Consider the following 14,779-nt stretch of genomic DNA (forward strand, 5'->3'; position numbering starts at 1 on the left):
GAAGGACACTTGCAGCCCAGCCTCGCAGCCATTTTCCTGGCCGTCTAATGGAGACTCCCAGCTCTGGAATTGGCTGGTCCTAAGTTCATTTGCCCCCAGACACGTTCCTAAACTTTCCCACTGATTTGTTCTGTAGAGCAAAAGGGGTGACCTCACATGTTTCCATGTTGTCCAGCTTCTGCTAAGTTCCAACACAGAATACCATAGTGGGAGTTTGGAGGATGAAATGGAAGGAGAACCATCCCTCCCTGTCTCTCTGCTTCCAGCAGTCTTAGGCAGTTGCTGAGTCTCTCCAAAACATAACCAAATCCTGCTAGTCAGGACTATGTTTGTTTCATGCTGGGCTATGGGTCATGGCTCCTGGGCTCCAGGAGCACTGCCTCCCCCAAAGAAGGCGGGAGGTTCCCGCTCTTGCTAATCTCTTGGTGTCTCTTTGTCCTTTGGTTTTCCAGCATCTTCCATCACTTCTGTAATTAATTCCAAACATTTACACCCTCTGTGATTTCTCTCTTTCTCTGGGAATCTGACACTGTGACATATACATTTTTAAATGGCAACACCCTTTAATTACATGTTTGTGTCTGGGGCCTTGAGGGAAGCTCCCTCTACCTCCAACTCCTTCCGGAACCAACCACCCATGGATGACTATTTCCAGAAGGCCTTGTTAAAATACCAAACCTTTGTGTGATCTGTTTTTCTAAGTCATACTTTCCAAAGGGAGGAACTGAGGGCTGAGATACGGTTCATCTGATCTCACTGAGACACAAACCCACACAGAGTTTCTGCAACTCTCACCCTGTGAACACAGGTAAGATAAACGGACCGCCCTCTTCACCCAGAAGAACTTGTGCTGTGTACAAACTCACCTGAAACAAGGAAGTTTAATGAGCTCACTTCCTTCAGCTAGGTGACTTGTTCTGGGAGGAGGGAGAAAGCAAGAGGATTCTGGGGAGGGTCTTCTGGCAGGAAGACTTCTCTCAGGTCAGGACAAAGGTGCAGGATTCCTGATAGTTTAATTCCCCTTCAGGAAGGAAAAGGTGAATTTCCAGCCATACCAGAACAGACTATTTCAACTCAACAGCATATTTTCTGACTGGTGTGGTGGGGCATGCCTGTAATATCCCAGTACTTGAGAGGCTGAGACAAGATCACAGGTTTGAAGCCAGCCTCAGCAAAACTTAGCAAGACCCTGTTTCGAAATAAAAAAAAGGGCTAGGGGTGTAGCTCAGAGGTAGAATACCCTGGATTCACTCCTTAGCACAAACATCCCCAAATAAAAGTATTTTCTGAGCTGAAGATTTAATTTGGTAGTAGAGCACTTGCTTAGCATGTGAAGGATCCAGGTTTGATCTCCAACACAACAACAACAAAAGAAATATTTTTCATTCACTAATGCTGAGTTTTCTAGTTATGTCACACAAAATAGTAGGGTACAGGTAAGCATTTAGGTTAAATTATAAGGTGGTTTAAGTTCATTGTAATTGTCCAAACACTCAGATGACTGCCTCTTTTGTACCATGAAAATATTCTTTCTGTCAAAGTGTTTATTCCCACCAAAACCTGTCACACAAAAACCAGTTACATTAATGTATAAAGACTAGAGATGGGTGGTGGTGCATGCTTGCAATCCCAGTACTCTGGGAGATGGAGAGAGGAAGAGTGCAGGTTCAAGGACAGCTTCAGCAACTGAACCAGACCCTATTTCAAAGTAAAAATTAAAAAGGTCACCGGGCCTGGTGGCGCATACTTGTAATCCCCGCTTGGGAGGCTGAGACAGGAGGATCGTGCAGATTTGAAGCCAGCCTCAGCTGGCTTAAGAGACCCTGTTTCCAAATAAAAATATAAAATAGGTCTGAGAGTATAGCCCAGAGGTAGAAGGTCCCTGGGTTCCATCCCCAGTACCACCAAAAAATAAAGAAAGAAAGAATAAAAAAATTAAAAAGGTCTGGGGGTGTACCTCAAAGGTAAAATGTTCCTGGGTTCAATTCCCAATACCAAAAAAAAAAAAAGTATAAAGTCTGGTGGTAACTTAAAAATCATCTTCAGAATGGAATTTTATTTCATTGGGTAGTGATACTTTAATTAACATAAAGAATACAATATTCTTCAGTAAAATTTAAAACAAAAACCAATTTTAGTTATCTGCTGCCTCCCCAGACCCTGAAATGAGACCACCGTTTCTTAAACTATATTTCCTATAGCCCTACCCAGAAAACCCTAAAAGAAGCCGGGCATGGTGGCTCACGTTTGTAATCCCAGTACTTGGGAGGCAGAGACAGGAGAATCACAGGTTTGTGGCCAGCCACAGGTACTTAGCGAGGCCCTCCAAAACTTAGTGAGACCCTGTTTCAAAATAAATAATTAAAATACATGACTGGTAGTGTAGCTCAGAGATAGAACACTTCTAGGTTCAATCCTCAGTACCACAAAAATAAATAAATAAATAACCCTAAATGCCTTTTAAAAAATATTCCATCCCATTGCCACTGATGATAAATTATGTATAAATAAAACTATTTTTTCAGTAACCTTGTGTGAAGAAAAAGGAAACAGCTCAGCAAACATTTCAAAATGCAACCTTTTTTGTTGTTGTTGTTGTTTTTGGTGATACTGGGGTTCCTGGAAACCCTTCTATCTCCGGGCTACACTCCCAGACCTATTTTTATATTTTTATTTAGAAACAGGGTCTCTTAAGCCAGTAAAGCTGGCTCCGAACCTGCGCGATCCTCCTGTCTCTGCCTCCCAAACGCGGGAATTACAAGTGTGTGCCACCACGCCTGACTCAAAATGCAATCTTGCTCTTCCTCATCCTTTATCTTCCTTTCCCTTCCATTCTGTTCCTGAACAATTTGGTCCAAAAATCCATCAGCCACTCCCATATGCACTGTGGTGTCAGGGAACAAGGCAGCTCAGCACTGGACATCAGAGCCCAAGCTGAGTGGAAGGGGTATCCGTGCTGTGTGGGTGAGAGGCCAGAGGTGGGGATGGAATGGTGGCAGCATACTGAAGAACAGGCCAACAAGTGTGTTGAAGATAATGGAGGTCACATTTCTCAGTGCTGGGGAAGAGAGTTACAAATAAAGAAATGGAGAAATGTTGAATGGATCCTGGAATGTAAATTGAAGTTGGAGATATGATACAGTAGAAAATTTTTCTTATTTTCTTTATTGTGGTCCAATCCAATTTAAATTGTAATACAAAATGCTTAATGAACATAAATCCAGTATATGTTGTGGGAAACAAAAGAGATCCAGACTAACATTTATACTTCTAATTTTTCAAAAGGATACAATGATTTCAGAACACACTTAGACCATTTGCCCCTAAGAGATATATAAATAAGCAGACAATATTCAAAGAAATCAGTGCTGTGGAGACTTCTGAGTCTAATAAGGTACAACGGCAGCACAGAATCAGTGCAATGCTGCTGTGGAAACCTTTATGTTACAAAGTGGTGAATCCCCATCCTAAACACCTCCAGGTGTTTAGCCACTTCCATTCTCTGAGATGACAGGCATATTTTCCTTACTAGAATGCTTCACAACATGTCTCTCCAAACTAAAGAAATATTTTCCCATCCAACAGCGATGTTTCTAAAACCATTGGAACTTCTAGATATACAAATTAAGATGAATAAATATTCCTTTCAGAAAAATATTATCAAGAGATAACATTTTTTACTTGCTAGATTGACTTGTAGTGCATTTAATCTCAAGCAGAGAGATAATCATAAAGATAAAAATTTAAAAAATATATTGAATTCATTAATACTTGCTGTTTATCACTGTTCTGCAAAGCCATAAGCCAGGCACAGTGTGGGGGGAACAGTGACCAAGGTATCAGTTTTCATCTTTGGGAGCTTTTCTTATGCAACAGTAGACATGGTTGAGACCCAACTTACAGATACTCAGTCTAGTAAAAAGGTTATTACAGAATAATTTCAATTATTAATATCTACATTCATAGGAAGAGAAAAGTCAAAAACAAATTATCAAAAATCAAACAAATCTACATAAATTTCTCTCAAAAGACAACTATAGAGGGTGTTCAAGTATTAAACACTTAGTAAGTTAATGCTTGGTGTCACTCTATAATGGAATGGTCAAAGGAATACTGCCCTATCCTCCTCTACCAAAAGAAAAAAACAAGAGATAAAAGCTAAAACTAATAGTAAGTACCATCTTAGCATCTTACAAAATTACTTAAGAGAATGAGAGACCTGTATAAAAGAGGAAAAGGCCTTTGCCATGGAAATGGGCTGACGGGTTTATGGAGCCGTAAATCAAGTCCGTTTTTTACCAATGGACAGAAAAATGGACCACAAAGGATTCCTCCCTGCTCTGCTGTCAAAACACAGGGCAAAGGTAGGCAAGCCATTTATCACACTCATTGGCAACTCCACCTGCACAGGTACTTTGTGACCTGTTAGTTTCAAACCAGGTCAAAGCCACAAATTGGCAAGTATTGTATTTTGTCAGTTATTGGCCAGTTCATCATTAACGTTATGAAGTGAATATGATATATGACATCATTCACTAAAATGTAAATTGTTGTTTATGTACTAAGGGATTCCTCGCCAAAATTGTATGAGTAAAATTTCCTCTGTGGAACAGACAGATTAAGTCACTATATCCCACTCCCTATAACTCTTCTATGGTCCAACTTCTATGGTCCAATTTATACACACTGAAAATCAGCATCATAATAAAAAATACTTGTTTTGGACAACTTCAAACGATATCAAAATATTAAAAAAAATACTCGTTTAGAAAAAGATATCACAATCCTATTATTCTGGAAACAAATTTGTTTGTCATCAAACATCACTGAGAGGTGTGAATGTGCCAGTCTACGGCAGCTAGAATTTTTAGTACATTCTGAGATTTGTGAGGCCAGCCCTGCTTCCAGGAATGCCAAAGCAGATGTATTTCATAGGTTTTAATATACATCAAGCAATGTTTATTGCTTGAATATCCATAAGTACAAATCTGGGACAGATGAGCTAACTTAGTCCAATTCAAGAGAGCTGGTTTTCTTTGCAGTACTGAAGCCAACAGAGAAGTGGTACCCCTAGATTAGAACTCTAGAAAAGATCTGTTAGTAAGAACTTTCACGTTTTTGTCTTGTTTGTGGTCTCTCCGCAATAGTGTCTGCGTGGGCAACTTAAAGGAAGGAGGCTCTCACTTTGCGGCCCTTCAGCGGCTGGGGCGGACGGTGATTGCTCAACAGAAAGGCTGCTGCTTCTCCCTCTGAAGTACACAGGAGGCTGCGGAACTTGGCCAGCTGGTGAAGAAAAGAGAGGAGTTGGCTTCAACACGGAAAGTTATGCTGATGAAATGAATGACATACAAAGATGAAGAAATGTATAACCCTTCCTGTACCAGCAACCAAAAACACTGCAATGAAAACTTTCTAGGTTGTAGCTGATACAGCCTAAAGATTTCTTCTGTCCAGTTGTCTTCATTGTACAAATACCCATGTCCTGAAACTAAGTATATAAGTATTCTTTATTTCAAGATCAAAGTAATAAGATGAAACAATTTTGAATGTAATATAAGAAATAAACACCTAGAAATTAATGAATGATTTTCTATGTCTACACACACACACACACACACACACACACACACACACACGCTCACAGACACACCCAACTTGTTTTGTTATAAAAAATAGGCTATATATATAAATATATATATATGGGTGTGTGTGTGTGTGTGCTATTCTGAAACCTGATTTTTCCAGTTAATATATGGTCTTGGGATTTTTTCATATCTGTTAACAAATTCACATGACTTTTTAATTGCTGGTAAGCTCAATTATAAGATTTTTGCTCTATTATAAGAATGTTTTATAAAATTCTAAGAATTCCTTGGTGGTTTAACACTGTTAAGATTCAGCACAGATCTACAGTTGTAAAATAAATATTGGACAAATTACATAATTAATTCTACCTTCTTAAAAATGTTTACTCAGCCGGGCATGGTGGCACACGCTTGTAATCTCCGCTCTTGGGAGGCGAAGACAGGAGGATCGCACTGGTTCGGAGCCAGCCTCACTGGCTTAAGAGATCCTGTTTCCAAATAAAAAAATACAAAAAAAATAGGTCTGGGAGTGTAGTCCGGAGGTAGAAGGGCTTCCATGAACCCCAGTACCAAAAAAAAAATATATATATATATATATATTTACTCAAGCCGGGTGTGGTGGCGCATGCTTGTAATCCCCACGCTTGGAAGGCTGAGGGAAAAGGATCACACAGGTTCGAGGCCAGCCTCAGCTACTTAGTGAGGGTTTCAGCAACTTAGTGAGACTCTGTTTCCAAATAAAATATAAATTAGGTCTGGGAGTATAGCCCAGAGGTAGAAAGCCCCTGGATTTCATCCCCAATACCAAAAAAAAAAAAAAGTTTAATCAAAACTCCCACCAGTAAATACAAGTTTTTGATGGTTCTTTGGGGGTTTTGTTATGCTTTGATGAAGATAAATTAGTACATTATTAGGAACAAGAGCCTCCATTCTCTAAACTTAGTCATCTAATCTAAGTAAAGCAGATTTGGACTGACATCAATTAGGTTTCCATCACCATCATTTGCCGGAGGCTTAAAATAGTTCTTGTACAGAATGGGAAGCAGAGAGGACGGTTTCTTCTTAATAAATGACCATGGTTCATAACTATGCCCCATAGAGCATAGGATTACCCATCATATACAAGCAACTCTGTTTCCACAAGTGATATTATGTGGCATCTATTTATGGGGAAAATGAGACAAACAGTGACAACTTACTACTCCTGTTTCATTGAGCCAGATCATTTTAGCTAAAGCCAGATGAGACTTATGAAAAAGCCCTAGTGAAGTCAAGTAGCAGAGGAAATAAAATCTAATCCATGGGGAGACACCCAACCTTCTGTGGATCATGATAAGCTAGGTCTGGGTGGAGGGCCGTTTTAGAGGGTTGTCTACATCAGAGCACTGGTTTCAGGGCCTTACCAAACAAAACCTGCCTCTCCAGAGATACGATCAACTCCCCTGAACACCTTGACACCTTGGCTTCATGTTCCTTGCACACACACACACACACACACACACACACACACACACACACACACACACACACGTGTTCACCTCCTCTGGCTCCCTCCTCTGCCTCTGAACCACTTTAGTCTCATTGGTTTAGAGCTGAATCTTACTTCATTCAGCTCTTGCTCTGACCAGCCTGCTCATTTGATCACGAGTCTCTAGACCTGTCCTGATGTCTCATCGAACCTTTTCCCTTTATGACTCTTCCCACTCACTTGACTTGGCTGGTTGGCCTGTACCTGCCCACCTGCTCAGATCTGCTGCTTCTTCTGGCTCCTCATTGGCCCCTGGCTGGACCCTACCAGTCTTATCCCCTCGGGTAGCCACCAGCTCGTTCAGGCAGAAAACCTGCCCCTCTGTCACCAAGGCTGAGTAGATGTGTGCTGGGTCCTGGCCCGAGCCACCCAGTTCAGCCTTGAGGCTGAGGGAGGTGTGACCTGTTCTGCTGGTTTCTTTGGCTCTAATACTGAAATTCTAGTTTCCTTGTGTAGCAACCCCAGCAAGATGAAATAGTCTTTTCCAAAGATTCAGCAAATAATTTGATGTCACTCTCCTGCTCAGTCATCTTTAACAGTACCGCACTGCCTGCCAAAGCTGAGTAATCATAAAAAATGAGCTCTTTATAGAACATGGTGATCCAGAGACTGTGCCAACTGCTTTATACTATGTCACCTAGTCTCCAAAATAACCCTATCAATAATAGGCTATTATCCCATTTTACAGATGAGGAGCTTGAGAGGCAATAAATAAGTTGTCTGTCTGTGACCACTGAAGCATATTTTATTTCCATCCATTTTCCCCCATTTCCCTCAAGTCTCTTCTTATTTGATTTTTATTATGGAAACTGTCCAACATAAACAAAGATAGAAAGAGCAGTACTATAAAGCACCATGAACGCATCACCAGCCTCAACAGTCAACACACACCCACGTTTTACATCCACACTCTCACCCTTGCTCTCTGCCCTGTCCTGCCCAAACAAGATTATTTTGGAGCAAATTTCAAACAGCATGTTATTTCAGGAAAAGCATATCAAAATGTATCTCTAAAGTATGTAACATTTCTAATAGTTGAACAGACATCCAAAATAAACTTGTCAGCATAGTTTTCTGAGCCTTAGAACTCCTAGTTCCAACTAACTTTTTTTTTTAAACCGGTCTGGAGACGGAACCCAGGGGCATTTGACCTCTGAGCTACACCCCCTGCCTTATTTTTTATTCTTTATATTGAAACAGGGTCTCACCATATTGCGGAGGGCCTCACTAAGTAGCTGAGGCTGTCCGCGAACTGCGATCCTCCAGTCTCAACCTCCCGAATGCTGGGATTACAAGTGTGCGCCACCACACCCAGCTTCAACTAACTTTTCTAAATCCACCTGTCAACCAGGCGTGGTGGCGCACGCTTGTAATCCCAGCATTTGGGAGGCTGAGACTGGAGAATCACGGTTCACTGACAGCCTCAGCTACTTAGTGAGGCCCTCCGCAACTTAGTGAGACCCTGTTTCAAAATAAAGAATAAAAAATAGGGCAGGGGTCGTAGCTCGGAGGTAGAATGCCCCTGGATTCCATCTCCAGACCCGTAAAAAAATAAAAATAAATAAATAAATAAATAAATAAATAAATAAATAAATAAATAAATCCACCTGTCCCTCTCACATGCCAGTCCTGTGAAGGGCAATCCCAGAGCATCTGAATGAAAAGACTTTGGGGTGATTCTTAAAAATTCAGATCCCTGGATCTTACCGTAGACCTCTGAACCAGAATTCTTAATAATACCCAAGGATCCAAATTTTGATAAGCTTCCCCAAATGGACACTGGACACACTAAATTTTCAAGCACTATAGGTACAATGCTGCCAACAGAAATATCTGAATGCCTGTCAGGAAGTCTTTCCCTGATTTCTATACTGAAAAACAGTCTCTAATATTCTAAACATCCATTACCCTCATGTTTATTTTATGGTGCCAGGCATGGCCTGCTGTGTTAGAGTTTTTGTGTGCATTCTTTATCATATCTATTTGATTACAAATTCCCTAGGGCAAGAGCCACTTTTATACATCACTGTATCTCTTGCTCCATGCCTTGCATAGAATTAGCAATTACTGGCAGGGTGTGGTGGTACACACTTGTAATCCCAGTACTTGGGAGGCTGAGAGAGGAAGACCACAGGTTTGAGGACAGCCTCAGAAAGTAGTGAGACTCTCATCAACCTAGTGAGATCCTGTTTCAAAAAATATAAATAAAAATAGGGGTGGGCATGTAAGTTGGAGGTAGAATGCCCCTGTGTTCAATAACAATTTTAATAAGAATAGGCAATTAATGAACAAATCTATGATTCTCTTATATAGTCCTCTACAACTTAGAACTTTAATTTCAAAGCTAATGATATAAACTTTTATATGTTAAGTTGAAAGTAATGGTAAAGTGAGTAAATTCTTTCTATATCTCCTATATATCATAGCAATGAAAAGTAAAAAAAAAATTCTTAGAACATGTATTATCATTAATCACAAAACACAAAATTTTACTATTAAAAAAGGACACTCGGGTGTGTTTCAGCCTATTTCAGACTAAGATCCCACGGACAGTCTCCTTGTAGAAAACGACTGTAAACTCAGACATCATATAAAAGCAATTAGCTGCAGGTCTGGGACAGTGAACAATAATAGCAAGGGACGCAGGTGGGGACTCTAAAGCAAGTCCTTGCTCCCCAGCGTTTAGCCTGGAGGCGAGCATGTCTGCGAGGCGCACACAGCCACCGTGGGGAGCAACTCCCTTGCAGGGAAAGAGCCAAAGATGATTCCCCAAATCTCTACCCATGTCTCTGATGAAGCGTGAACCATGCATACATGGAACAGGCTCCTAGCAAACATGGTGAACTGAGACCAGAGCTATAACACAAGAAAGAATGTGCACTTCTGGCTCAGCCAAGAAAATTACCTGCTAAAACCAAACAAACAATACTCATCAGAGAAGAATAACAAAACCCAGACTCTTGGCAAATTCATGTTCATAGCATCTAGAATACAATAAAAAAAAAACTCAACATATGAAGACCCAGGAAAATGGAGCATATTCCCAGTGGAAAAAAATCAACAAGATCCAATCCAAGATCAATCAAACGTTGGAACTTAGGAGGATTTTTAAATGGCTATTATATGTACCTGGGGGTTATATGAAGTTATAAAAGCATCCTTTTAATGCATGAGAAATTTCAGTAGGGTAATGAAAGTCTCAGCAAATGAACAAAAAATAATAAAGGTGAATCAGATAAAAAAATATATATATTTCTGCCAGGAATGGTGGCACATGCTTATAATCCCAGCATTTGAGAGGCTGAGACAGGAGGATCACAGTTCACAGACAGCCTCAGCTACTTAGTGAGGCCCTTTGCAACTCAGTGAGACCCTGTTTCAAAATAAAGAATAAAAAATTGGGCTGGGGGTAAAGTTCGGAGGTAGAATGCCCCTGGGTTCCATCCCCAGTACCGCAAAAATAAATAAATAAATAAATAAAAACTATTTCTTTAATGTTATTTTTTAGAAAATCTTACTATGCTGCCCAAGATAGTCTCAAGCTTGTGAGCTCAAGATTCTCCTACCTCCATCTCTCACATGATAAGAGTACAGGCATGTTTGACCACATACAGCCAAATAGAAAATTTAGAACTAAAAAGTACAGCATCTAAAGTAAAAACTTCACTAGATGGCCTTAACAGCTGAAGTGATACAACAAAAGAAAGAACAAATAAACAATATCAGTTAGAAGATAGCTATGGTGAATAGCAGAGATTTTAATTTTTAAAAAAACAGAGCCCTAGAGATTCCCATTAGATGATTTTAAATGGTTTAATATATGTGTAATTAAAATATCAGAAGGCAAGAAGAGAATGAATGGGTTATACCATACATAAAATTAACTCAAAAGTAACCAAAGACCAATGTAAAGGCTAAAACTATTACTTTAAGTAGTAAAAAAAAAAAAAATGTGGCTTACTATTAGACAAAAATTTCTTAAGTAGTACAAAAAAATCAAACTTTAAAAGGTAAACTGATAAAATATACTTCACCAAGATTAAAAACTTTTGCTCTTCAAAAGACATGGTTAACAACAACAGCAACAAAAAGGCAATCCATCCACTGGGAGAAAACTCGGCAAAACATGTATTTGAGAAAGAATTTTTATCCAGACTACGTGAAGAACTCTCTATGTTCTCTTCATGTAGTGAGAAGACAGTCTGATTTTTAAATGGGCAAGTTAATTGAACTGATACCTCACAAAGAAAAATATGAATGGTCATGCATAGTCAACAAGCCTATGAAAAAGTATTCAAAACCACTAGTAAGAGAAGCGCAAATTAAAATCACACATACCCACTAGAATACTAACTTAGACCAAACCAGATATGGAGAAAGTAGAAATCTCACAAATGGATGATGGGAATGCAAGGTGGTATAGTCATGTTAGAAAGCAATACTAGAGTATGTTATATAATTAAACACACATGATCTAGCGATTCCCAGCCTGGCTCCTGACTCAGGCTACATGAAAATGTGCCCACACAAGTGGATATGTGAAGTACTCTCCATATCCAAATATGGATCACTGTTACTCATAAGAGCCCCAAGCTGGAACAACCCAATTGCCCACCAATTACAGATGGTTTCTTAATGTGGCATAATCATACCATGGATTATAAATCAGTAATAAAAAAATAAATGAAGAGGGTGAGGCTTTAAAACTTTGTGCTAAGTAAAAGAAATCAAACACAAAAATCTTTTTACTGTATGATTCATTTATATAAAATTCTAGAAAAGGCAAAATTCTAGTGACAGCATGCCTGTAACTGCTTGGGGCTATGAAAGAAAGAAATGGAGTAAAAAAAAAAAAAAAAAAAAAAAAAAAGCTTTTTTTGGCCAAGAAATCTTATTATTTGTTTGTACTGGGGATTGAACCCATGGGCACACATAAAACGTTTTTGGCCAAGAGATCTATTCTATGTTTTATTTGGGGGGGGGGGTTACTAGAGATTGAACTCAGGAGTATTCTACGTTGCCAAGACTGGCCTTGGACCTGCAATCGTCCTGTCTCGGCCTCCTGAGTACTGAGATTATAGGTGTGTGCCACTACACACCTCAGCACTAGTCTATGGTTTTTTTTTGGTGGGGGGTTGTGGGGGTTTTTTTGGCAGTACTAGGGATCAAACCCAAGAACATTCTACCTCTGAGCTACACCCCCAGTCCTATTTTTTATTTTGAAACGGTCTCACTAAGTTGTGGAGGCTTACTAAGTAGCTGAGGCTGGCTACAAACCTGTGATCCTCTTGTCTCAGCCTCCCAAGTTCTGAGATTACACGCATGTACCACCACGCCTGGCTCTATTCTACATTTGACTGTCATTGCCATTACATGCTTGTATACAGTCACAAAACCAGCATCCACACTTAAAATTAGTTAATTTTATAGCATAAAAATAATGTCTGAATAGACAAAATGTTTAAAGAAGAGTAGAATCAAAGACAAATACTTTTCACGTTGAATTTGAGCAGCTGAGTAAATCAATTCAGATGATTTAGGGAAACCCAAAGAGACTCAGCCAGAAAAGTAAGCTTTCCTAAGAAGATGACATATATATAGTATTAAAAGCATCAGAGAGCAATATATCTGCTCACTGGCATGGAAGTTAAATAAAGAATTTAGTACTCACTGAGTGACTCTGAGGGAGAAAAATGGATGTGAATCAAGAGAAAGAAAAAGTCTAATTTTCCTTCTAGGACAGAGACTTGACAAGAAATAACAATAGAAAATCCTAGAAAAAAATTGGCATCAACTTAAGAGGATTTATTCTTAACAGCTAGTAACATTATATTACAGAATTGGAAAATGAATGAAAACAATATTTCTCGGTGATTTCAGAAAGAAAGTGCTGTCAAAGTTCAGATTAAAAATTACCTTTGGAAAGTAACTCCTTAAATCAGTCATATAAGACATTTTAATTTATATGAAAGAGCTAAGAAACTAAATAATTTTACCAACCTGCAGACTTAGTAGTTTTAAAGATAACCTTTTTATTTTAGCACAATTTTATATTTACAAAATTGATGCAAGATACTACAAATATTTTCCATAAATCTCACATAGTTCCCATAGCCCACACTCATTCTCCATAATTAATGGAGCCAGAATTATATTATCATTATTTAAAGTTCTTTATTTAGATCTTTTTTTCTAACCTGATGTCTTTCTGTTTTAGAATCCTATGGAGAAAATAACATTATTCTTAATAGCCATGCCTCCTGAGGCATTTCTTGATCGTGCGGTTGTCAGACTTAGCTTGTTTTTGATGACCTTAACAGTTTTTTGTTTGGGTTTGGTATGGTTTGGGTTTTTCTGGTACTGGAGATGGAACCCAGGGCACTCTATCACTGAGTCCAGTTTTTAAAATATCCCCAGCCCTATTTTTAAAATAGAGTCTCACTAAGTTTCTGAGGCTACCCCAAACTTGCAATCCTCTTGTTTCAGCCTCCAAATACTGGGATTACTAAGCATGTACCACCATACCTGGCTGACCTTGCCAGTTTTGAGGAGTCCTGACTAAATACTTCATAAAAATATAAAATATTTTATAGTGTGTGTGTGTGAGTGAGTGTGTGTGTGTGTGTGTGTGTGTGTGTGTGTGTTACTGGAAAGTAAACCCAGGGTCATTTTACCTCTAAGCTACACCCTCAGCCCTATTTTTTTTTTTGAAACAGGGTCTCACTAGGTGAATGAAAGTCTCACTACTTGCTGAGGCTGTCCTCGAACCTGCAATCCTCTGGCTCAGCCTCCCAAGTACTGAGATTACAAGTGTGTGCCGCCACACCTGACTGAAATTTTTTAATTTTCTTTTGCTTCATTCTTTCACTCTCAAAACCAACATAATACAATATTATATGATAAATTGAATTATTGCCAAGTAACTTTCTCAATTTGGTTAAAAATCAAAATCTAAGTGTTCCTGCTGCAGTCAATTTAACGCTTCTTTGAATTACCAATCACACTAGAACTCTAAAACTATTTTTACATACTCTCCTGCATACAAAACCACATTAATAATATTAATTCAGTGGGTTTCAAATAAGATACTATAGAGAATCTACAGCTAGGTGTTCATTATTTCTAAATTTACAGAGGGTTGGGGAATTACTTTTAATGAGATGAACTCTACTCTTGTTAAAGAATTAAATTATGTGTTTTGATGTAATTACTTCTAAATCATTGATGAATATAAACAACAGCAACAACAAAAAAAGTTATTTTCCAAGTGGCTTTCAGGAATAGAGACATCCCTGAAATACAAGGAAGAACATGATCCCTTTACTACTAACTTCCCTGATGTTATAATGAACACTTATTATTAAGCTGTTTAAATGTAATAAAGGAATGTAACAGTACACAGTTCAGCATGTGAAAGAGGAGAAATAAACTCCATTACTAAGGCCACTGAATCAGCAGCAGGTTATTTTTCTGATGATATAATAAGGGGAAAAAATCACAGTTTTCTTGTCAAACTCTTGATTCTATCCAGACTTTTATAAAAAGCTTTCACAAGTATACACCGAGCTATTGTCTGCAATTCTAAAGATGTGGTCAATAAGGAGAACCACCCAACAGAGAGTTGAACATGCTCACACCAAGGAAAATTGTCCCCTGTAAGAATCAT

General features: G+C 38.8%; 1 protein-coding gene across 1 annotated transcript in view; it reads right to left on the reverse strand.

Annotated features, from left to right (window-relative positions):
• Positions 1-5,163: 5,163 nt before the first annotated feature.
• The window catches only part of CA13 (carbonic anhydrase 13), a gene marked incomplete at both ends in the record, with an annotated part of 34,070 nt that continues 24,454 nt past the window's right edge, over positions 5,164-14,779 (reverse strand). Inside the window, one exon of the mRNA XM_080695243.1 lies at positions 5,164-5,283. Coding sequence (XP_080551369.1) covers positions 5,164-5,283 — 120 coding nt within the window. The remainder of the gene's footprint in view (positions 5,284-14,779) is intronic.

The sequence above is a fragment of the Muscardinus avellanarius genome (assembly GCF_963383645.1).
Source record: "Muscardinus avellanarius genome assembly, chromosome: 4".
Classification (NCBI taxonomy): Eukaryota; Metazoa; Chordata; class Mammalia; order Rodentia; family Gliridae; genus Muscardinus; species Muscardinus avellanarius.